Here is a 25,956-nt window from a genome sequence, read left to right on the forward strand (position 1 = left end):
TGTGATGACAGAAAGAAATCTAGCTATGGGAGGTGAACACACAATGTAAATATATATATGCCTTACTGTTAAAATATACAGCTGAAACTCATTGGATTTTGTTAACCAATGTCACCATAATAAATAAATAAATAAATTTAAAAATATAATAATAATTTTCAAATGAATTGCTTTTCCTCAGATTTCCCCACAGTTACATAATCGATTTAACCTAATGCACAGCTTTAATTTTAGTATTTTGTTTATTTGCATTCTCCAGTCCAACATCAATAAAACATAGATGTTTTTAAATGCTATTGTTGTCAATCATTTGTCAGTGAATTATTCTCTTAGGGAAAGTGGTACTAATAAAAAAAAACAATTAGAATATTAGGCATGATTTATTTTTTAGTGTATTTGCAGACAGTCTTAATAATTTACATGTTTTTTATTCTTGTTCATATAAAAATATTGCATTCTCCAGTGTTGTGATAAATAAATGATTAGCCCATTTCACTTGAAAGATGTTTGGGAAAGAGAACTTAAGAGTTACATACATATCTAATACAACTATTAACTTAGCAGTATCTCTCTAAAAACTAGTCTTCTCTTATTTATTTTTTCTTTATGTTCAGTATATGTTAAAAGTATATTTTGATTTATTTACCTTGCTGAGTATATTTTTACAATTTTATACCACACTATTATTATGGTTTGCATACATAGAAATTCTCCATTTAAATCATTTTATCTAACAATATTTTGATACCTTTTAAGTTTTATAGCTATATTAGATTAAACAGTTTTCATTATATCAAATTCTAATGTATCCAATAATTTGCTATTTTTGATGAATACCTACCTTGTAACTGACTGGTAGGTCCTGACAATCTTGGGAACATCCACTGACTTTCTTACTCAAACATTCATTTATATGGCAGTTTCTCTCATCTGAACCATCTCCACAGTCATCCTGATTGTCACAAAGACCTCCACTGGGAATGCACCTGCCATTTTTGCACATAAAAAATGAACTGTTGCATGACTGTTCTGGAAAAAATAAATAAAACAAATGGAACATAAAGGGCATGCCATTGTTTTATATTACAATTGTTGATAAAATTCACAAATATGATAACTTATTTGTTAAAAATTATAGTAAATATATGTACATATAAAATGCTTTATATTCGATATATTACACACAATATATAGAAAATCAAGGGCAACCTGTATTTTTGTTCAACCCACTATAAATCTTGCTTTACCATAAAAATGAATAATCAAAATAAGCATCTATAGTAAAATTAATGTCTTCATCCATATTGTGAAGAATTGAGTTCAAAAGTGTAATGATAGCATGACATTTCTCTCAGCCACAGGTCTCTGAGAAAGCACATGTCACTAAAAATTAAGTATCTCGGTCAATATTCCTAAATTCTTTTTCTTCTTGGAAATATAGCATTGACATTTTTAAGTCAGGGCATAAAAAGGACATTTTGAGTGAATAATAGTTGTTCCAAATATAGCTGTGGAAAAGAGTTGAGGTTTTGCAGCTACTCCTATCCTGATGATTTAAACATTACTCATTATCATAATATGATTAAAGAAATCATACTAACATGTAAACTAAATGAGGAAATAATTAATTAGGTTTTTATTCTAAAATATATGTCTATGTATTCAGTTGTTAGAATAGTGAAATGATAAATATACCAAGTTTGTCTATGTATATATTTATGTTCAAATGATATGCAATTTATTTCATTTTGCCTAATTATGAATAATACAGCTTTCTCAGTAAATCTCAACTTCTTTTATGTTTCAATTTTCAAATATGTCCATATCAGGAAATTATCTTCACGTAAAATAATGTATTAGGAAAAAGAGACCTTTTTTGAAGGGAGCAAGTTGATGGGTTCATCAAGTTCATTGTTTCAAATCTTCATGTTTCAGGCACAGACTAAATTTCGAACACTAGATACAAACCACAGCTGATGACTCTGATCCTGTGTGATATCACTAGAGACATCAATGCTTAATTATCTCTGTTTCCTTTCGTTGAACACCACATTAGACTAAAAACCAGAGTCACAGTTTTGCCATCAAAAAAAGACAAATTGTGGAATAACCAGAGTATTATATATTTTTTGTACCTGCACTTTTACACTTTGGATTTAAAGGTGCTTCATCAGAATGGTCAGGGCAGTCAAAGTCTCCATCACACTGCCACTGAGTATTTAAAAGACATCGTCCATCAGCACAGCTAAACTCTTCTGCAGTACACTGGCGGTATCCTAGAGACAAAGAAATGACAATTCTAATTGAAATAACAAATATTAATTAAAAATTCATCCTCTAATATACACTATTCTCAAATAAGCATGTGAGATACTCATGCTTTCTATGGGAAATGTTTTTCATTTCTTTCTAGGACAGTGGTCAAACTTGCAAGAGATTTTTTGGTTGAAAGGTAGGACTAAGGTCCAGAAAATAAAGTTATAAACAAGGCATTATTATTGCTTCTAGGTGAGAAAACAAGAATGCAACCCTGGAGTATGCCATCTTGGTTCACCTTTTATCTATATCCTAAAGAGTTCCTTTAGAATGGAAAACAAAAATGAAAGCTGTCAGATTTTTTTTCAAGACCTAATTTGGTTAGGTATAGCACTAGAACATATGGGTGAACTAATTCTGAGTTATAATAATAATTCTCAGAATCTGTAATGTCATGTTTATGTTTAGGAGTTAGTATTTAAAGTGTAAAGAAATTGTTAAAATAAGAAAAAATAAAAGTTAATTGTAGAGCAATAAGCACAAAAAACTATTGCAATTATCCTATATATTGATTTGTAGAGGCATTAAAAAGCTTTCTTCAAATCACAGTATCAACCCATCAATTGTTAATTTCATATCTATGCCTGTTTGTAAGTGAAACACATATGATTTTAAATATTATAAAATGTTAAATAAGATTTTTTCCCTAGGTTTATTAACATTAAAAATATCATTTCTATTAGAAACTTTCTGGTAAATATAAGCAAATATTCTGTTTTTGGAGAGAGAAAGTTAGATTTTAATGGTTTAAAAAATAAAATTTCAATAAAAACTAATTCAACAATGTTTACTTAATTGAGATGTTTATCACATTGAATGTCAAAATTAGATGGTTCCAGAATATTCCCAATTTTCTTAATATTTCTTCCCTTCTTTTTTCTCACTAATTCCTCCAAATCCAATAACAATAAAGATTATCTACATAACTCTTAACAACATATTTCTGTTCTTTTTTACACTACTGATTTTATTTTCCCTTACTTACCTCCAGTTCATCTTTTATTCATTAACATCTCATTTCTTCAACATCTACTTTGTGAAATTCCTCATAGCTAATAAATACCAGTGACAAATGTCAAATTTAAAGGTGCCTCAGACTGCTCTCTACCTTACTTTCCTGTAGCCGTTGATGTTGCTGACCACATGATGTTGTAAATCCAGCTTCTTTCTAACTTTGCCTTTGTTGTTCTTTTTTCCCTCTTTGTATATGAAGTCCTCTCCTGTTCCACCCCAAAATGTTGTACGTAAAGCCCTAACTTCAGTCTTCAGTCTATAGTTTTCTCCCTTTTCCTTTCTATAGTGTTAGGTGTTCTCATTCTCTGTCATATTTTGAGAATCACCATCGTTCTGATGGCCACCAAATTAATATTATTTGTCTGGATCACCCTTCTGCTCTTTAGAACTACACTTTCAAACACTCACTACTTAATTCATGTAATTGTCTGATTAACATTTCATTTTCAAAATGTCTAGAATTAATTTTTTGTTACATCTCTTCTGCACCAGCAAAACTAGTCCTTAACCTCCAGTGTTTCAAAGTTAATTTATAGCAACATCATCCACTACGTCATCAAGATAGAAATTTCTCCTCCTTCCTATCTAACTATAAATGAATTCTGACCCTTACTCAAGGTCAGAATTGCAATAACCTCCTTACCAGTTTATTTTCCCCTTATACCCTCCCCTTTCTCATGGCAATATTTCATCCACTCTACTGAAAAAAAAAAAAAAAGATAGTTCTAAAACATACATTTGACTGAGATGTTCCATTATTTCAAAATGTCTTCTGGCCACTGAGAGCCGAAATAATTAAACACAAATTCTTTAACATTGTATTTCAGAATTTTTAGGATCTAGCTTCAACTTAACTTTCTAGCTTCAACTTACCTCAAAAGACTAATTGCCATTTTTCAATTATCTAAATTTATGGATCTTTGTAAACATATATAGAATTTGCTATGTGTCTGGAACTGCTCTAAGCACTTTATAAATATTAACTCACTTAATTCTCTTACCAGTCCAAAGAGTTAAGGAATGTTATTATAACTTTTTTACAAGTGAGGAAATTGAGGTACAGGGAGCTGAAATAACATTTCCAGTCACATAGCTAGTAAGTGGCAGAGTCAGGATTCAGATCCAAGCTCTTGCTCCAGGGTTCATGCTCCTAAGCACTATGTCATTCTCTCTAGCATCTAAATATAATTTCCTATGACAAACATTCCCTGCTTCTATTCTTTAGTGCTTCAAAAATCATTTTCTGAGGTCTGAGTTCATGTATTATAATACTTATTCCTATCCAGTAATGTTTGTTATTATACTATATTGTATTTCGGATTTTCTTTTTTCACTGTAAGTTTTTCTAGTGAGACCTCTGTCTCATTTATCTCCATATTGACCAAATATAGTATCTAGCATAGGGAAGATATTCAATCAGACATAACTCTACTTCAGATTTACTTTTTGACTTATGATGTAGCTTTTAAAATATCACATTGAGTCTATGACCTAATGGTGAAATGATCATAAAAACTGATACCACTGATTTCAAAGAGATTTACATTAAAGACCAAGGCTATAGACACTGCATGGGGAAGACAAGGAAGGGCACTATTTCTACTGCTTTTTACAGGTATATGTGGATTTCACAGCTTTTTATTTTATATTAATTAGCTCATGCATTTAAATGTTTTACAAAACCAGTAGGTTTATATTAGTTTACAACTTCAACTGGGAATTTTTGATGGCTGATTTTTTATCCCAAAATTTACATCTGGATTTGTATAAATATTACATATATTATGGTTAGATAATTATATGCATAGTGACAAGATACATTTCATAAAAATATTACATTTTAACAAAAAGGGCGTGTGTAAAAAGATAAGGCAAAGAGAAAATGTTTAATATTCAGTATTTCTGATAGTTGCAAAATTGTATTCTTCCTCTCGCTCAAATATTTGATTTGGCTATGGAATTAAATTAGACAGCAATATATCGTCTTTAAAGTACAGAGTACTTCAAAGTACTAAAAACCAAAGATTTTTTATAAACATTTTCCAGTGCGGTTCCTGATAAGAATACCCTACAAGTAGGCATGATTTCCAAAGAAATGTATAATTATTGTAGCTTGAAGAGGTTAAATGTAAAGTGTCTGTGTATTACTGAATTTAAATGTCTTTACTGGTATTAATAAATGATATCTTTGTTTTTGTTATTTATTTATGTATTCCTTGAGTCATTTTAAAAGACTAAGATTTAACCTGAGAATTTTCTCCATGAAAAGTTTAGGTATACTTACCACACTGCAGCGCCTCGTCAGAGCCATCTCCACAATCATCATCATAGTCACAAACAAATTGCTTGGGAATGCATACTTTATTATGGCACATGAAAGCATTTTCATCACATGTATTATTGGGAGCTAAGAAAGACATCACAAAAAATAAAGTTATATGAGCACCTATTTTATCTTCTCGCACCTTAGAAGTTTGGGGAAGGTATGTTGGTATACTCAATAATTCATAGTTATTTAGACAAAAAAATTACTCAATGTTCACTATATCATTTAAATTAATAATGCATATTAACACATATTTATTAATATACTTGAATATATTAATATAAATTTGTAATTCAAAGTTTAATATTAATACATCCAATAGTTCTAGAGTGAACCTGAAATTTCAAGCCATTTAGCAATTTGTAAATTTGCTGAAGGATGAGTTTAAAGGTTCGTCTGTGATTAAAAAATTACTCAACTGTAATAATGTAACTAAAGTAATACTAGTAAAGAGATAAATAAAATTGCTTGTTCGTGAAAAATGAACCTGAAAAGACCACCAATTGCTAATGCTCATGATAGAAATGAAAAGAAAATCAAAAGGACTGAGAAAGTTACTGTTTTTAAGAAGAAAAAACATTTAGATGACTTCACAAGTGAGGTGTTGAAATAGGTTAAGATCTATGGTGTGATGAACCCAACCATAAGTATCATACTAAATTAAGAATATCAATCCATGAAACAAAATATTGATCATTTCAGAATACTGATCTGTGAATACTGTGCTCTAACAAAAGCCCTAAACTGTGGGAGAAATGGTTGATCAAAATGTGCCATAAAATTTCAGCAGACATTCAAAAGATGATAACTTGTGCAGAGGATATCAATTTTAATACATATGCATAGAATTATAGAGGTTTGAAGGGATTATATAAATATTTTTCAATTACCTTTTTTTTACATTTAAAGGGTAAATGCAATGGTAAGACTCAAGGTTTGAGATATTTCAGATGTCAAGAATCTACTAAATGATAGATGTTAACTATCTTATTGTTGTGGTCAAGTCATTACGTTGTACACATAAAACTAATACAATGTTATAAGTCAATTATATCTCAATTTTTTTAAAGTAAAAAAAAAAAAAGTATGTCATTCTCACATACAGAAAAGAGGAAGGCATTGAGAAATGTCTCTTTGCCTCTTTTATTTGTATCCTGAGGAAGCTATTTACTTTCTTCATACATCTTTTTCTTTATTCATTTAATAGAGATAATAAAATCTATCAGATAAACTTCTTGAAAGAATTAGATAAGTTATATGAAGTAGAGCAGCCCATTTTGGTATTCAATAAATTCCTAGGTCCTCTTTGAATTCTTATCTATTGAACAATTATTTTTGGAAGATCTCAAAAACACTTCACTGAGATATGGAAATTTAATACTGTAAATAAAAGTATCTACCCAAAATACTTGATGTATAATGGGCACTTGGAAAAATTAAGATGCTTTTCAATCTCTCCGCTACATGTTTTAACAGGCACTTTCTTCTACCTAGAAAATGTCTCTCTTTTTTGTCCTTTATGACTTAGATAATGTTCTTACTTTTCCTTGAAATCTTTCCATGAGACTTCTAGGATTAAAATATATATGTATATATATACATATAATATTTCTTCGTGATGACCTAGTATTTTTTCTGTATATCATTATGACATCTAAGGTATTATAATTATTCTTTTACATGTCAATCAGCTCTATACCCTAGACTGTCCCAGACTCCATGAAGAAAGGAAATCTCTGCTATTAACTTAGTAATGATTAAAATAAAGACATGAGTAGGTAAAATTTCAAAAGATTTTTTAAAAATTAATCAAAGATAATTTATTTCAAAAAATTTTTTAGCAAACAATATAGAAGCCACATGGGAACATTGTTAAAAATTGGCCATTATAATCAAAGTAAAATTCGGTTCATAACTGCTCTAACTTTGAACTGTGTGATAGCTTATATAGCTTAAGTGAATTATGCCAATTCTAATACATGAATTAATCCTTAAAACGCTAAGCAACAGAGGCTTATTTGGCATTAACACTTTCAGGTCACTCGAGTATACAATTTGTTGTATTTCAGCATAATTTACTTAATAGCACCCGTGAGGTCCAAAAGTGTTAATATGCTTCCCAGAGTGTTAACTTGCTGCAATAGCAACAGTATACTGGGACCGTCTAGATCCCTGAACTGATGTAAAATCTTATATTATGTAGCCCTCAGTTGCCCCATTGACCTTTATAGACACATGTATGGGTTTCAAGATCAAAGTGAATTATTCTATTGTAACATGAATCCTGTGTGCATAGCCCTGTTCAAAGTATTCATTTTCCTCTCTGCTTTAATTATCCCCATATACACATACTACATACACATACACATATTACGGCTTCAAATACAGTTTTATAGACCCAAAGACAGGTCATTGTAGACATGATTGGCAGAATTGACTTTAATAAACAGAATTCACAGTATCATTTTTGATAAATTGCTCAGTTCAACAAATCTCCTATGTGACCTTAGGACTTACATTCAAATATTCAGCTTCTTTATTCTCCTGATCATGCAAAGAAATTTATCTAAATTTTGTACTATTGAGTAAAACTCTGTAAGTTTCCTGAGAGTCAGAAGCATAGTAACTTGTCTGACCTTCAAAGGTGTTCCTTTGATCCCCCAGCTTCATTCAACTATATCTATACTATTTTTATCTGACCTAAAGGTTAATATTCTATCCATAGGACTAATGGGTGTTCACTGACCTTCTCATCAGTAGTTATTTAGGATCACAGCAACCATTTACAGAGTATCTGCAACAAGCAATCTAAAACTTGTCATGGTGTATGTGTGTATGTTGGGGAGGGGGAGGGCGGGCAAGGTAGAAGATGCTAAAAAGAACGTAACAAAACTGCCACACTCACACACACATGAAATAGTTACATTATCTCAGAAGTGAAATGATAAATCTGTACTCATCAAAACACAGATTTAAAATGGGTAATCCCACTGCGCATGTTTGAAATACTCCGAATAGAGGTTAGAGGGATTGCTGAACTTCTATGATGATAACATCGCACCTGATTAATTCTGACACTACCTGTGAGTCCAGGGATTGGGAAAGAGAGAAAATGTGGTATGGTGAGTACTACAAAAGCAGATGTCTGAGGATGCTGCTGCAGCTTTCTTTCACACACAGTCCCACAAGTGTTCATACCGCAGCCTGCTATGGAGAGCTCATCACTTCCATTTGGACAGTCCCTTTCACCATCACAAAGCCAGTGTCGGGGCACACAGGCATGGGAGCCCTGGCAGCTGAACATGTCGGCCGCACAGGTAATAGCACCTGAAATCCAAAGAAAAAATGCCATTAAGATAACTGCATGTTTGCTGAAAAAGGTCTATCATTTACATTTCTTACAGGAAAGATAAGACACGGAAGAATGTTGCTGATAAGGAAGAGATTGTAGTTATTTGGAATCATCAAATATTTTTCTCCCATAGATACCTACACACTTTTCTTCAGAATGCATTCCTTCTCAATTTCAAAGATATATTCTTAAAGTTACATGGCAGAAAATAATAAGGATATTTTCTTTTTATAAAATGTAGCAAAGCATAGAAATGTCATAGAATTGTAAATAAACAGATAAAATTTCAAAATAACTGAATGTATAAAGACAATAATAATAATAATAACAGCATATATGCTAAGCACTTTACATATTAACTCATTTAATCCTTGCAATCACCCCAAACACTAGGAGTGTTATTAATCTCATCTCACAGAAAAGGAAGTCTAAAAGCTTGCAGAAAATCACAAGTCACATAGGGTGCCACATGTTGATCTAGGAGTTCAAAACTCTAATGATCCCTAAGCACCTTCTCTTAATCACTAATGCCATTATTGATATTTTCTTCCTGGTGCTGTTAAAAGAATAAATGTATGCCTGTTCTCTTTGCTTTTACACACTTAAAAACAGAATTTATCCTTTCTTTGCTCTATCGATTTAATGTCCCTTTAGTTGCATGATGTTGCATTTCAAATGTATACTGCAAAAAAGAAAATGCTTGTTAACTTGTAAATTCAAAGGGTCACAGGTGGTTTCTTATTGTTTCTTCTCATATGAGCATAGGGTAATCATATAAGATTAGAATAGAATTCTTTCTCATGATGTTGCCCTAGGCCCAAGTACAGTTATATATATTGAATAATTTGTTTGTTTATTATTTATATAAAATATTTGTTAAGTGAATCAATAATTGGACACCCAAATCTAACTTTTCTTTAATTTCACTTTCCTCTGACCAAAAGTTGCTCATAGGAAAAATGATAAAAATAATATTGTTAGAATTATTCAAAAAATGTTTCTATTTCCAAGAAAAAAATATTACTGACTAGATTGAGGTAAGATATTTGTTTCCAAACATTTAAAGTAATAACCAACATGTTTTAATTGGATTATCAATATCATCTTACTTTTCAGCCGTAGAGATGTTATGAAAAGAAAATGATTTTCAGTGCAATGTTTTCAAGATGGCGGGGGTAGCAGGGTGCCAAAACAGACCTCCCTGGTGATCTTTTCCAACATAAATATGCCTGTCCCTGACATATACTTTAGTTTGGAGGACAAGATGGTAAGTGAATGTTCAGAAGTCCCCCAGATAATTCAGATTCGCTCATTTGATTGAGAATAAGTGCTGATAGAATGGAGTTTAACATATCTATTACTGAGAAAGAAATGATAAAAAAATCTATGAAATAAATGTTGCATTCATTTAAAAATAAATTTGCCTGCTATCTATTATGTCTTTACTACCTTTTATAATAAAATTCTCTTCCTTCAGAAATTATTCATATATTATGTCTCCCTGTTATATTTTTTCAAGCTTGACATAAGAACATAAAGTGTCACTTTCACTATATACTCTCAATTAGTGCTCTAATTTCCATAATATTTTTGTTATTTAGCTTGTGATTTAAAAATGCATTTTTTTTCTGCTAGAGAAGTCTGATACAAGTAAAATTCCTTGTCTACTTTTATTATCACTCTAATATTCTCAAGGTAGGCATAATAGAGATAGCATTGGTTGGCTGTTGAGAAATTTAATTCTGTGTGACCTTGGAGAAGACTGGTGTCTAAATTTTGCTATCTATAAAATATAGGTTATGACTACATAATTACTAAGATACCTCAAACTATAAAATGGCATAAGATTCTTTGCAGTTAATTTTCTGGCCCCCTTGATAGTGTTCAACAGATTCTGTGTAAAGAGCATTCCAAAACGTCATAGTCAATTGGAAGTAAAACAGGCCAAAGATAAAAACTCATGGCTTCATTCCATAGTTGTCACTGCCATCTGGAGAACACATATTGCCTTCCTTAGGAATGTGAATCCCAAGGGAGAGGAAAGAAAACCCAAAGAAATTCCACAAGATCCATCATGTGCACCTACTCAGATACAATGTTTGATTGGTAAGAGTTACTATTTTATTTAGTAAAGTATTTCAGAAACCTGAAATCTGGTCCTAGTTCTGTCATCTCTGATTTACTGAGTGACTCAGGCAAATTTATTGACTTCTGTTTCTCCTTTTTTATCCATCAAATAATGGAAGTGGACTAACTATGATTTTTAGAAAAGGATCTTCAGATCCCAAGTCAGAACCACTATGTGCTTATCAAGAAAGAATGTATTTATAGCCCACATCAGAATATTTGGAGGTAGGGACTAAAAATCTACATTTTTAATACTTCTGAGGATATTTTGTGCACTAAAGGTTGAGAGCCACTGAGATAAACTTTTTATAAAATTCCTTCCCAATACTAAAATCTTAGGTTCAGTTCATTGACTGATGTAAAGCAGTAATTTTTATGTGTCATCAGCTCGATAGTTAGTATGTAAAATGCAGCCTGTAATTAAATTAAATTGACTGGGTGTTTTGACAACAGGTAAACAGGTCCTTTACAATTTTAATCCTTTTTCCTTTTTTAATTCTCAGGATACTGAGAGATAGAGATATGACAATAACAATATTGTTAATGACAACAATGACAGACATGACAATAATTGAAAAATAAAGAAAGAAGCAGGATAACTAGAACAACAAAAGAATGGGAATAAATTCATTTACACAGTGCACATTTGCCATGTTAGATGAAAACAGTTACAAAAAGGTAAATCTTTTTGTACCAACTTAATAGGTAAGAAATTTGAGAAATAAGAAATAAAATAGACCTGCTCATAATCACACACCTGAAAGATGCAGATGTGAGAAAATTCAACTCTGTATGACTGTAGTTTTTACCCCTTTTGTTATATAGTGTGTACTGACAAACGATAGCAGTTATCAACGGAGCCATTTAGTGTAGGGTTAAACAAAGGGTTAACAGCAAGATGATTTTAAAGACTGGAAGTGTGCTCAAACCATTCTAAGGAGGTAATCTTTTTTTTTTTTTTAATTAAAGAAAGTTTTAATAAAAAATAGAAGTAAACTAGTTAAAAGAGATCAGCTAGTCATCTAATTGGTTACTAATTTCTTTTTGCTTTCAGAACTTTTTGATGGTGATCTTTTTATATTTACTTTTATTTGTCATATAACTAAGTTGTTTCAGCTGTGTAAATTTTGGTTAACTTAAATACAAAAAAAATAAATTGCCTGATTTCAAAGGAAAGCTCCAATTTTATGTTATTTATAAGGTACTTTGGTTTAGCTTTAACATTATAAAATCTCGTCTACTTGTCTCCATGGTAATAATCTAAAGAGCAGGTCAGACTATGAAAATTTTTTAAAAAATTAAGTATACTTAACTCTATATATGCACTTTATTCTATGACTCAGGTCCTTCCCTCTCTAAAATGAGGATGCAAGAGCTATGAAACAGGGTCGATATAATAAGTAAAGAATATGTATCTATGGATGCAAACACACATATAGAAACAGATCAGATAGACAGACAGACATATAAATAAATTAGCAGAACGCTTAACTGAATACATTTATAGAAATTATATGGCTTCCTCTTTTATTACTTAAGTAATTCAGTTAATTCCATTTAAATTATGTTTTAAATGTCTGTGATTATTTAAAAGCAATTACAATGGCTGTGTAGTTGACATTTAGTAGTTAAATATAGATGTTTAACACTATGCCTCTACTTATATAGAGCTGAATTTTAAAGTATATTTTAAGATAATGTACAATAGGCTCCTTCCTTATTTCCCATTGAAAACAATTCAATAATAATGATCACTGTAATGCATACACAATACGCACACAAATAGCATGTGTGGCTTGTGATAGTACATGCCAAGAAAATATTTTCAGAGGACAATTCAATAATACATATCAAGAGCCATGAAAAAATATTCAATAATTTGATCCAAGTAATCCCAAATATTGAGACCTATTCCAAAGAAGGCATTGAAGACTAGGAATTAAATTTACAAATATATTTATTGTGTCAATATTCAGGAAAAACAGCCTAAATATTGAATAACAACTATATATAGGAAAATAGAAGAATGATAGGTTGTCATAAAAATAAAAAAACAGCTAAATAGAAATGTATATATAAATTTAATGTTAAGATAACAAAATAGAAAATATATTTTAGTACATTCTAAAATGATAGAGCTCATATATATTATACATCTAAAAATTAAATGAGAAAACAAAAGGAACAACTCACCACAAATGCTATCACTTTCATCTAATCCATCTCCACAATCATCCTCTCCATCACAAATCCAGTGTTTAGATATACATTTTTGTGAAGAACAAGCAAATTGATTCCAAGAACAAGAAGAATCTAAAAACAAACAAAAATATCTCTTTTAAGTGCAAAGGGGAAATGTTTGAGATCATCTTAGGACATATCTGAGAGTGAGAAAGTTCTTCTTTAGACTTTGCTAAAATCAACCATTCTATAATAAAATAAGCGAAATTTCTCTTCTCTATGACAGCTCTATAAAATTTTGACAACAGCTTGCATATTCCCTCCGAATTTCCAAGTTGCAAAGCATTGTCCCTTCAACACAATTCTCATAGGGTTTGACTTTGAGGTAGTCATTATGTTGGCACTCTCCCCGAAGTATATATTCCAGTTAGTCATTTTTTAAAAAATATGTGATACACAGATATAAAATAAATAAATATTCTAAGTGTAGTCTACTTAGTCTTTCCGGTTTTTAATCTATTTTTGAACAATTGGAGAAACATTTACTTCCTGGGCCAAGTAATAGTATGATGGAACTCACCAGTATATATTTTTGTTTTTAAAGATGAGGTGACTGCAGGGGTCTTTAGCTGGATGACAAGCCATCGGTTTCATGCGCATACATACCTGACATTTTGATGCTTTTGTTTCTCTGCCTTGTGAACACTTAAGTCTAACTAATAACATACAAATTAGGCATGATGTCTGGTATGTTATTACCAAATTATGCATTTTCAATAGTGTACTCCATTTACTTCCACAATCAGGTTTGTTATTGCTCTCTCCCACCCTCAGCCTGTTCCTCCACTCAGAATTCTTATCGTCATGAAAGACCCCAAAATAAAATCCTTCCAAATTAAAATGTTCAAAATATAAATGACTGTGCAACTAAATATTTATTTCGATGTTATAAACTATTTTTAAAAGTTTGAGTCTTTATCTAAAACATTTAATTAAATGACTTGTGAAAAAGAGAGATGTTTAGAAAAACTGAATCTAGAAAAATTAAAATTAAAGATATAACCATATAATGGCTTCCTGTTCAGAAATTCTGAATCTACATAAACTATTTGTAAAGATCTTAGTTAATCTTGTTCAGAATCTGGCTCTACTATAAAGATAAATAACATCTTAATCAAACAAAATGTAGCTTTATATTTCATGGTGATATTTACTTTTAGGGCAATTTGACATTTCATAGAAGATTCGTTTTTGATATTTTTTTTCCTGCTCTGTCTATTCATTACAGAGTATGTTATTTGTGTTAAATGAAAATAGTGAATGTATGCTTTGTTTCCCTATAGAAAATTTCTTTGGCCCTAAAATCACAAAATCTATAAATTTTATAAAATAAATTTTAAAAATGCTTTTTTACCTTGCTAAGTAAAATGAAATGTGCATACACAGAAATTAGAAGGTAAGGTGAAGGATGAACATTTGAAGAAATTCAGGTTTAAGCATAATATTTAAAGCTATACATGTATTTAATAGAAACATTTAGTATAATAATATATAGTCATTAACAGGCAGGTAAAGTATGAGTAGTGTGAGCTAAATATTTTTCATAGCAAAAAATAAATATATTAGCATCTAAAATTAATAAGTCAGAAAATGATGGTACAAGTATATCATCTAGATTTTGATGGAAGTAACAACTAAGAAAAATAGAAAAAGTTAAAAGAAAGAGTTAGGAGAGGATTGTTACTATTCATTATAATTTTTTTTCTGTTTTATTTTATTTTGTATTACTTAATAAAATAAAAATCTATGTTAAAATCCATTAGCTATTTTAAATAAAATCTCTATGTAAGAGAATATTTGCATGTAAATGATAATATGGTTTATAAAACTAAAGCAAGATATGATATCTCACCACAGTGGAATTCATCAAGTCCATCCTCACAATCTTTCTGACCATCACATATCCAAGTATTCAAAATGCATCTTCCACTAGGACAACCAAAATAATTTTCTTCACATTTGTGTTTGTTTTGCACTGTGACAAAATATAGAATGTCATGTCAAATAATTTAATCTTAGACTTCTGTATTAAAGGTTGATAACAAAACAGTAATACTCCTTGAACAGAATTGATAAATAACAAGTAAACTTAAATAAAAAAGAGCTGAGATGTTCTCTTCAAGAATGTTAATGTCATGAAAACTAAGGAAAAACTAAAATATAGGCATAGACTAGAGGAAACTAGGAAAATATAATAAACAAATTCAATCCAGGATTAAATCCTGAATCAGTGAAACTAATAGAAAAATTGGTTAAATCCAAATAATATGGAGTTTCAAAAATAAAAATAAAATAACCAAAATGAGTATAAAGTGAGTGAGCCTAAGGACAAACAATCATTTTAGGTGGAAAATAATCTTAATTTCTTATTCATAAAACATTGATATTATAAAACATTAGTAAATCTTTGCCGAGAAAGTGTGAACTTTGTGTTTCTACTATCTGATGGTTTGAGAAGACTTTGATAAGATTTAAATAAATATTCGCTATTTTAATAAAAAAAAGTTGCAATATAATCTCCAAAGTTGTTATATCTTACAGAAATATCCTGAGAATAAAAAGTATCAGTATGTAAAATTATTTTATAAATTATATATATATATTTTAAATTGTGGAGTACTATTATTGTAACCTCTAAGACTATATATAAAACACTAGATTTTTTTTCTTTACTGGATTTCATTGGTCCACTTGTACCTTCAGTTTTACATAATTTTGGACTGTTTGGCTCATAGCAAATCAGAAAGTAAATCTTAGAGTATATATGCCAATCATACTATAATGCTCCATTATGATTATTTTACAATAACAAAAATTACCCCATTTTATTTTTTAAAATGTCATCTTTATAGATGTAATTAAAGATGAAAATAATTTTTTGAGAGAATTCACTATTAAACTAAAAAGTGTTGAGTCTGCTTTACCTTTTATTTTTTCCTAGGATATTGCCTAGATAAAAATCTAAGGTATTCAGACTGACCTATTATTGGATTCCTGTCTATTTGCTCACCTGTCTCATAATTCTACATGAGCATCCCTTTCCTTCTTCTTCAATATAATCACAATTCTCTATTACTGTTGAAAGTTAATTTTTAAAATAATTTATTAATACTAGAAATATATAAAGACCATGAAAAAGTAAATATATATAAATATATATAATGTTTCACCTTAAGTTCTGTTATATGCTGCCTTCAAGATAATTTTAAAAAGTAGTTCATAATGAGGTAAAAAAATTGCAGAAAAATTATTGGATTAAGAATCAAAACACGCAGGTTCCATAATCCAGAAACAATGTTTTTATATTTCTTTTAAAATGTTTTATGGATTTAAAAATAAAGGAAAAATAAAAGATGTGAAAGGGTTGTGGTGAGCCAAAAAATGTTAAACATTGTTTAGCAAGAAAAAAAGGGGAGTGGAGAGGGAAGGACTTCACTATTACCCAATTAAGTGGTAGATTATAAAGTATTAGAATATCGGTTCTTCATAGTATATTGTGTGCATGTGTGTGTGTGTGTTTGTGTACAACATTGTGCAGAATATCCCCAAATATAATTTCTTAAAATATGTCAAAAATTATTAAATGTCAACTAAACATGGAAAAAGTGAATGTAGCAGTAGGGTAAAGAGAGAAGAAATAGCAGTATGAGAACATATATTTTATAATAGTAATGATTTCCTATATAGCATGTCTAATTTCAGTTAAAGTAATTTAATGCTTTTTTTCTGTATTATATTTTTTAAATATGTTTCTTCAAACTGTTAAAAAGAATCAGGGCCATTATTTTTTCATGAAAGTCACTCTTCTAAGCCTGCAGACAACAGTTATCAGAGTTCATGTAGGTAAATATAGTTAATAGTCAGATTAAACATACCTATCTGAACCTGATCCAGTAATGATAACTACTACCCATACTATTTTGGAAAAAGATTGTGTAAACTGTATCAAACAGTTTGACATGACAATATAAGCTGTATAATAACCTCGAGTAAACCAGTGGTGAGAAATATGGTCTCCCACCCTTTAACTTATGAATAGCTTTTTTTTTTTCCTCGATATGTAATATGTCCATGGAAATGTTATAGAGTGAGTATACATTTTAAGTTTAATCACCAATTTTAGAAGGATTAATAGTGAATGAAGGAGGAGATTGATTTAAATACAGATTTCTTGATTATCATTTCATAACTTATTAAAAAAATCAGGTCACATGTTTAGAACAATACGATTACTTTTAACTTAGTCTACATTATTGAAATTTTAATATTAACCACTGAACGTCAATAATGAAAATTAATGCATTTATTCTACACAACTAGCCTCTAAACCTTCAAGGCAAAGTCTGTTTTTTTTTTTTTTTTTTTTTTAATGTTCCCCCCTCCCCCCATGCTAGAATTACCTGGGCATTTTAATTCATCTGAATAGTCTCCACAGTCATTAGACCCATCACATATCCAGGCTGGCAGAACACACAGTGAGGTAGAATTACATCTTATGAAACCCGTGGTTTTTACTCCAAGTTTATAGAAGTACATACAGTCTGTATTATCTATAAAGAGATAAACAAAAACAACAACAACAACAACAACAACAAAAATATCTCATTTGTAAAAGTTATGAGCCTTCTATACAGGTCATAAAGACAAAAAAAAAATAATTACATATCAATTCTGGACAAGGCTCAGTGAAAAGTTAAACAGTTTTGAATGTAATGACAAAAGCACCCAGGCATAAACAAAGAAAAAGTAGTGGAATGTCTTACTGCAGTTCTTTTCATCTGAAGCATCTGCACAATCTATGTTCTGGTTGCATTGTGCTGATCTTGGAATGCATGTCCCATCTGCACAGCGGAACTCAACAGCAGCACAGGTTGAAACTAGAAAAACAGGTAAATAGATGGATGAAACAAAAAATGACTCCGTGCTTTAATATTTTGATTGTTTCATTTAAATTTATAGAGTTTGTTTGGTTTTGCTTTTTTTTTTTTTTTTAAATTCTGGGAAGTTAAACTTCTTCTTTGGCCCCCACCCCCAAACTTGCTTGAGTTAGATGCCTCATACAGTTTCTCTTATCACACAATTCTTCCTTCTATTGTGGTACTTATAATACTGCATTGCACTTGCTTTTTTACATATCTGCTACCCAACTAAATTGTAAACTCCATGAAAAGTGGGGATCGTGCTTTGTTCATCATGACAATACCAGTTCAGGACTAAGCCAATATATAGAAAAATTGAATGTTGTGGAAAATTATCTATTCTTCCAACATTAGAAAGACAAGGTTATGACACTAAGCAAATGCCTGATCGAGAGCATACAGGAATATCTCAATCTGGTTGCTAAGAAGAAGTGAGACAGTCCCTGTTATGGTAAAGAGACACAGACAAACAGAGATAAGAGACCGAGAGGAAGAAACCATTGAGCATTTTCTTTAGTAACCAAAGAGGGAATAATAGCTCAACACTGTTAGAAAATCATCCATGCTATGTTATAATCATTTACATAGCCATATCACTAACATTTGTAGAAAAGATGAATGCCTCATGCTAAGAAATATAAATGCAGTATGACTTGTCTCTATTGTTGGAAAGTATGGTTTTCTAATACCCTGCTAAGCTTAGATGAAAATCAGTTTCAATATATAGAACTGTCATTACATATACTCTGTACAGAATGCCTTATTCTTATTCATATATTCCTTTCTACTTTGCTTACACATTCATTATCATGTAATGGTTTCCAGCAATATGTTGTGAACAGGTGCATGGCATGCTATGTGTATGTTAGATTAACTTCGGTGAGATTTTTATTCCCAATTTAAATTTCCACAGGTTGAATATGTTAATGTACAGTCTGAAGAGCTGTTAGATTATGCAACTTTTACTAGTGTTGATATTTTAAAGAGGCTATTTAAATATAAATAGAAATTACATCAGTTGTAAATGGTTAATATGCTATCTTAAAATATGCAAATTTTACTCAAGGGTGTGTATGTCATTTGTATTTCATAATGCACTGTTCTTATTATTTTTAATTGTCTTGCAATTCTATCATTGTTTGTGTTTAGATGATGATTAGAATGCTTTATTTACAATTTACAATTATAATTGCTTCACTGTTTTCTTTATTAAAAATAACATAATCTGAAACAGATAATACTATTATGAGTAGAGATAAATACACTGTTTCAAACAGGAAAAAATATAGATTTTTTTATGTCAAAAAAACAAGATCTCGTCCATATTACTTTCTATTACATTTCACATTTAATATATTTCAGTAGAAACAGTAAACAGAATATAGAAAATAATCAGGACAAGCATTTACATTTTATTTCTGACTTTGCTATGTATCAGCAGTCTCCTATTAAGAGGTTGTGTTCTAAAATCTTTCTTATAATCCCTTTCCTTAGAAGACAGGATTCATTTTTCTGGGAAACAATATTCTAGATAGTGGTAATATACCTAGACAAGTCTACAAAGATATATCTCACAATATACTGGAAGTCCTATTTTACACTTTCAGTTAGAGTTTAGGATGCCAGAAAGATCCCCCTGTGGACAATCACAACCTATTTTGCCATTTCCATCTCCCTCCAAGTTTCCACAGACAATTTTCTGTGTATGTGGCAGGAAATCAATCTGAGTGGATTTGGTAGGAGATAGAGTGAAGAGGAAAATTATGACTCCATAAACACGTCATTTCAGACAGTTAAGAGGACTGGAGATTCAGGGATTTCACAGTAATGGAGTTCCAAAATCGTGTTGGGGGTGGGAGGCAGGTGGTCTCAGGTGGAAGTGACTTTTAAGAAGAGGGAAATTCAGAACAAGTAAAACACAGTCGGACGGAATTCTGGGAAGGAGAAAGAAATAAGGAAAGAAACTCTGACTAGATGAAAAGAAACTATAACTGAAGTTGAGAAAATTGATTAGGAAATAGTTTTTGTAAGAAAGGCACAGGAAAATAGATAAGGTAAGGGGTCAAGAAAACTGGGTAGAAGATAGAATATTTGCAGGAGGCATTGTTTTCCCTTTACCCAATCAAAAATAAGGCTATGAATCTTGGTGAGAAGGCCTAGGAGTGTGTAAGATATGCAAATAGGAACAGATAGTTCTTTTACTTCTAATTCTGTCACTGCAGAGTCCACAGCTTGGTATAGAGTTTGACACCCACTAGAGGGTTAAATAAGGTGATAAGTGGCAGTGGCATTAGACATATTAAGTTGTTGCAGAATTTCATAAGTAGCAGGGGCAAGCTGGTTGTGGGAGTTAACATCTCCAACATTTGTAGCGAGGAAGGAGACTCTTGTGGTGGGAAAAATCCATGGGAATTGTGGGAACTTTATTCAATAAGTAAGAAAATGCCTCTTCTTCTGAAACCCTTTCCTTTCTGTTTCATCAACTGTATCCCTCTCTCTCATTGTTTTGGTTAATCAAGTATTGAAAATTTTTTCACTCTTAGGGTAATTTTTGAGGGAAAAAGATGCTCGAATTTAATTTGTCAAGTGTATATAAAAGCTTTCTGACAATTTTCCTCAGACTAAAATTCTTGAAAAAGAAAAAAAAAAAAAAACGAAACAAAACAATGTAGTCAAATAAAGATTAATCAAGTGAGATATACTAGACTTTTCCCTCCAGAATGTCCAAAATAAAAAGTAAGCCAGCCTACAAAATGTGACTGAAAACATCACAGCCACACTAGAATAGCAATGAAATATTACAAAGGGAGATCAGACAGGGTTTGTAGATCAAAAGTAGTAGCAAGAGAAAAAGTAAAACCATTCTTTCCCCTACATACTTTCTCAATTTTCTCATCACTCACTTTTTTTCCCCCTTGTTAATTAACATATTTCATGAGATAGGAAGGACAAAATCAATTGGTATTTCTGTGGTTCTTAGGACATTTCTTATAAATAACTTAAGTCAATGTTCTCTCTTCCAACACCATTACCCAGCCTGTGGCAAAGGTAAGCTTACTAGAAGATAAAAGAAAGCATTAAATTTGCTGTAATATCTCTTCCATTTACTTTCAAACCACATCTTTTATTTAATTTACTACTTGGGCTCTACGGATATGCAAACCCAGAAGGAATGATGATTTCTTCTCCAGGTATTTTATTCTTTTCATTTAGCTTGTTTGTGGAATCTTCAACGTTTTGCTTATAAATTTAGAAAAAACCAAACACCAGTTTCCTCTCCTTTAGGCAGCCTCAGAATGACTTATCCCTTCAGTTCCTCTACAGGAGTTCAGGTGACCTAGGGAAGTTTAAATACTCCTAAGGGGAGTATTTATATTCATCCCAAAGAGGAGATAAGGTTGAGATGTCATGTATCCTCCACAAATCGATTCACTCTACGTCTCACACAACAAGTAGAGAATTATAGAATGAAAAACTTTCTGAACAACTCTTCAAATCTCCCCTGCCACCACCAGGTAGCCTCTTGTTGAAAGCTCTCAGTCATGAAAGGAATAGATATAAAGGGACGGTAATAAAAGATTTACGAGGATTTGGGGTTTGCTTTTTCTTTGAAGGAGAAGAAACTGAAAATAATTCCTCATAACATTTGTTTCCACTCTGTAAATAAATTTTCTTGTGGAATAAAAAAATACTAATATTAAATACTATTAACATCTAAATTAAACAAACAAAAAAGTAATAATATTTCAAATAATTTACAGATGATTTTACTGTACCTCTCCCCATAGCCTATCATATTTTTCCTGTATATATTGACTCTTATTGCACTAATTTAAATTTTTTCTTTTGCTTTATTCAAATTCAAAAACAACTGATGGCATGTGTATGTGTATGCATACATATACTACAAAGCACTGCATTCTATATTGTACTGACTATAGAAATAGAGGAAGAACTGGAAGAAAAGGCTTGGAGAGAGATCTTTTTCCATTGTCTCTGAACCCTTACATGCTTCTTTTCCTTTATTACTTTTTAAGTGCTGTAAGTGTCCGTGTTTTGGGCGGACAGAAATCTGAATCACTGCTTTATAAGATAACCTGGCTTTTAGAAAATAGACTGATGGAAGTCTTTCCTTACAGAATGAAATGTGTCCAGCAAGGATATCACATGAACAAACTTAGTATTAGAGAAAAATCAAATCTAAAAGATATAATTGTGATAAGTAATCTTTTACCTAAAAAGCTACCCATTTATTTATCCTAAAAGAGTTAGTCCATTTACTTATATCTATTAATTTCTAGTAATAAAGTATGTCTGAGTTTCCATGATCATTTTTAGTTTTAAATATTCTACATTATACAGGAAGAACTTCAAGGAGTAAATTTTTATTGTGGTGGTTGTCTTTTAAGATATTCACTTGTTACAATTTTTGCACTATTATTATCACAAAAAAAAATTTTAACAGAAACACACAAATGCAGTAGTTCTGTACGTAAGTATATGGCTGAGATGGTTATAACAGAAATCAAGAGTTTCGACTAAAAAGTCAAAAATTTAGACACATTTTGAGTTATTTTTATTGTTATTCAGCAGCTAGTATTGATATCATTAGGCAGAATAAAATCTATATATTTTTGGAAGACTTACTGTGGCAAGTAGCTGCATAAGTATTTAATGAACATACACCACGTACTAGGGACTGTATTTCATGAACTGAAACACACTGACTACTTTATTTACTACTTTTGAAAATAATATATTTTCAAGAAAACTCATAGTAACTTATTAAATTCCCATGGTTCCTTTTATAAATTTTATTTTAAAATCTACTTTCTATATTTATTGTTCAGTTCCTTCACATTTTAGTGTGATATTTTTACTTTTATCTAAGCTTAATGCCTTTATTTTATTCTCTGACCCTGCTTGCAAATAGCTAATAAAACATATCCACTTTTTGGTCTCCTTCTAGTTTCTTTTCTTCCTTTCTTCCAAATGCTTATCCATTTCTCTCCAAAATAATTTGTATGCATTCCGCTGTCCTTCTCGAATTTGCATAGGCTTCTCATTACAACTGTACTTCACATTTTCTTTTACCATCAATCTTTTCTAAAAAATAGTTTCAATTCACTGTCTTTACTCCTTCACCGTCCATTTTCTGCCTCAACCTAATATGATCTGGTTTTTACTTAACTCTTCTATGGAATTGACTCTCATGAAGGTAACCAAGAGATTATCTCCTATTTGTCAATATAATGGAAACTCCAGTTTATGCCTGCCCTCTTGACCTCTCTTGACTTTAGAATGCTAATTGATCTTTCTTTCTTGGAAAAAATAATTTCTTATGAAGATCTTTCTTTAATTCCTGAGGTCTACTTCTCTTTTTATATTACTGTCTTTAATTTTTTTAAAATTCAACAGGCAATTTTGATTCACTCCTTAAAATTATTACTTCATACATTCTCTGAGCTTTCTCTCTTTTAGGAGCCCCAAATCAGTACTTGTTGTCTAAATCTAATACCTGAGTTTCCATCTTTATCTATTTACGTGCCTTTGGGACGGTTCCACCTGAAGGTCTATAGGTGCTCAGCTTCAGAATAAAAGTTATCTTTATTATCTTATCCCTACTCTACACAAAAGACCTACAAAAATAAATAAATAATGATAAAAAATAATAATTTAAAACAGGCAAAAAACTCCAGAAAACTCCTCTATTCTTTCCCCATGCTTTCTCTATGTTCATTACCCAAAAAGACTTGTTATGCTGCCTTTTAAAATGCTGTTATAGCTGTCTCCCTCCTCTTTTTTCTTAGCTTTGGCTGCTTTAATAGCTTCCTGGTTTGTCTTTACTATCTAAGTATTATCGCTTTCATTTGCACAATCATAGTTTTATCTCCCTTTTCTTTCATTTTGAAATGTAAATTTGATTATATTGGGCCTGCTTTGAACAGTCTGTAACTTTCTGGTGACTACAAGATAAAGTTCAAGTTCCTTAACCTGGCATCAAAAAAACGTATTCATGTCTTTCCTTCTTCCTCTAACTTGTCTCATTTTTGTTACCACTCCCTAATATGCAATCTGGCTCTAACCATATCAAATTACTTGCAGTTTTCGATTTTCCCTCTACTTAGAATTCTTTTCTATTTTGAACTTTCCACCTTATTTATAGTTTAAGACACAGTTTAAAATTAATTTAGTCTATGAAACCTTTCAGAATACTTCCAAACCCAAAAAATAAATGGTCTTATATGTGCAATCATAGCACCCTATGTACACCTTCATCTGTTTAATTGACTATCTTTCACTTAGAGTTTGAACTTCTTGAGGGCAGGCACATGACAGTAATTTCATGTCTCAGTCCTTAATTAATTTTACCTAAAAAAGTATATTCCATTAAAGGGAAAAAGAATTAAAGGGAAATTGGTTTGGAAAAATCTGTTGGGTCCAGATTTTAGGTAGCTTTAAATGTCAGAATAAAAAAATGTGTCATTTATTCTGCAAACATTGACACTCCATTTGTATATATTTATCAGGGCAGTGATTAAAAAAGGCGGGGGATGCTTATATAGTATTTACTGTAGGCCAAGTTCTGTTCTAAGTTTATTAAATATTAATATAATAATTTATCTTTTCTTATAGTTTATGAAACTAAGGCACAGTTTGGTTAAATGTTTTATCTTGAGTCACACAGTTAGTGTTGGAGACAGGGTTCTATCCTAGGTAGTCTGGCTTGCTAATTTGTCTCAGTAGTCAATGTGGGAAATTATTAAATAGTGTTAGCATGACTAACAACATTAGGATTAATTAGAAAGAGTAGAGACAGGGAGACTATTTAAAGGGTTACTCTGTTAACCCAGGCTCAAAGTAGATTAAAAGGGAATATATTTCAAAGCATTGGAAGATTTGTTGGTGATTAGGCATGTGGATGATAAAATATAGTGGAAGGAGGAATCAAGAATAACACTAAGGTTTCCTATCCTGTTGATAAAGAAATGATGAGATCATGTGTAAAATAGAGAATTAAGAAATAAAGGGGAATATTTTTGGAGAAGTAATTTCAATATTACACATTCTGGTAGAAATGTCTAATAAGTAGGGTGGTCGAACTGAAGAGGTGAGAAATGAAAAGAGTTTTAAAGTGAGCAAAGGAATAGAAACCGGAAACAGAGAATATAGCCATAATATTCGATTAATTCTTATAACTCTCCTCCAAAAGCATTTACCAAAGTATGGTCCATAGATGTTGATAGGTGTTATATATCAAAAGGGTGAAACCACAGTGTTCTTAACAACACACTTTGAAGAGTTCAGGAAATAGTGAGTACAATAATATTCCTAGTCTGGTGCAACATATATTTACCTTTACAGTCTAATTCATCAGAGTTGTCTCCACAGTCATTTTCACCATCACATAATTTACCATGAGGAATACAACGACGATTGTAGCAGGGCTTGAAACCTCTTCGACAACTTCTGTTTTCTTATAAATAAAAGTAGAAACACATAATTAAAGGTCTTATAAAAAAGTTTACAAAGATAAAATCATAGATGATATTTCAATAATTATCACTGGGTTATGGATCTATAAAACAAGTGTTGTGCAGTATCTAAATTCTGGGTTAGAATATTCATGCATTTTCAAGTAGTTCATTCAGTAAAGAGCT

The 25,956-nt window shown here is 30.9% G+C and overlaps 1 protein-coding gene across 1 annotated transcript in view; it reads right to left on the reverse strand.

The window, feature by feature from the left end:
- The window catches only part of LRP1B (LDL receptor related protein 1B), a 1,653,662-nt gene that overhangs the window by 224,624 nt on the left and 1,403,082 nt on the right, over positions 1-25,956 (reverse strand). Inside the window, exons 47-55 of the mRNA XM_006921044.1 lie at positions 25,653-25,772; positions 18,140-18,253; positions 17,777-17,926; positions 15,229-15,351; positions 13,329-13,448; positions 8,855-8,983; positions 5,615-5,737; positions 2,136-2,276; positions 842-1,029 (exon numbers count right to left, since the gene is read on the reverse strand). Coding sequence (XP_006921106.1) covers positions 842-1,029; positions 2,136-2,276; positions 5,615-5,737; positions 8,855-8,983; positions 13,329-13,448; positions 15,229-15,351; positions 17,777-17,926; positions 18,140-18,253; positions 25,653-25,772 — 1,208 coding nt within the window. The remainder of the gene's footprint in view (positions 1-841; positions 1,030-2,135; positions 2,277-5,614; positions 5,738-8,854; positions 8,984-13,328; positions 13,449-15,228; positions 15,352-17,776; positions 17,927-18,139; positions 18,254-25,652; positions 25,773-25,956) is intronic.

Source organism: Pteropus alecto, unplaced genomic scaffold (assembly GCF_000325575.1).
Source record: "Pteropus alecto unplaced genomic scaffold, ASM32557v1 scaffold3, whole genome shotgun sequence".
In the NCBI taxonomy this organism is placed as follows: Eukaryota; Metazoa; Chordata; class Mammalia; order Chiroptera; family Pteropodidae; genus Pteropus; species Pteropus alecto.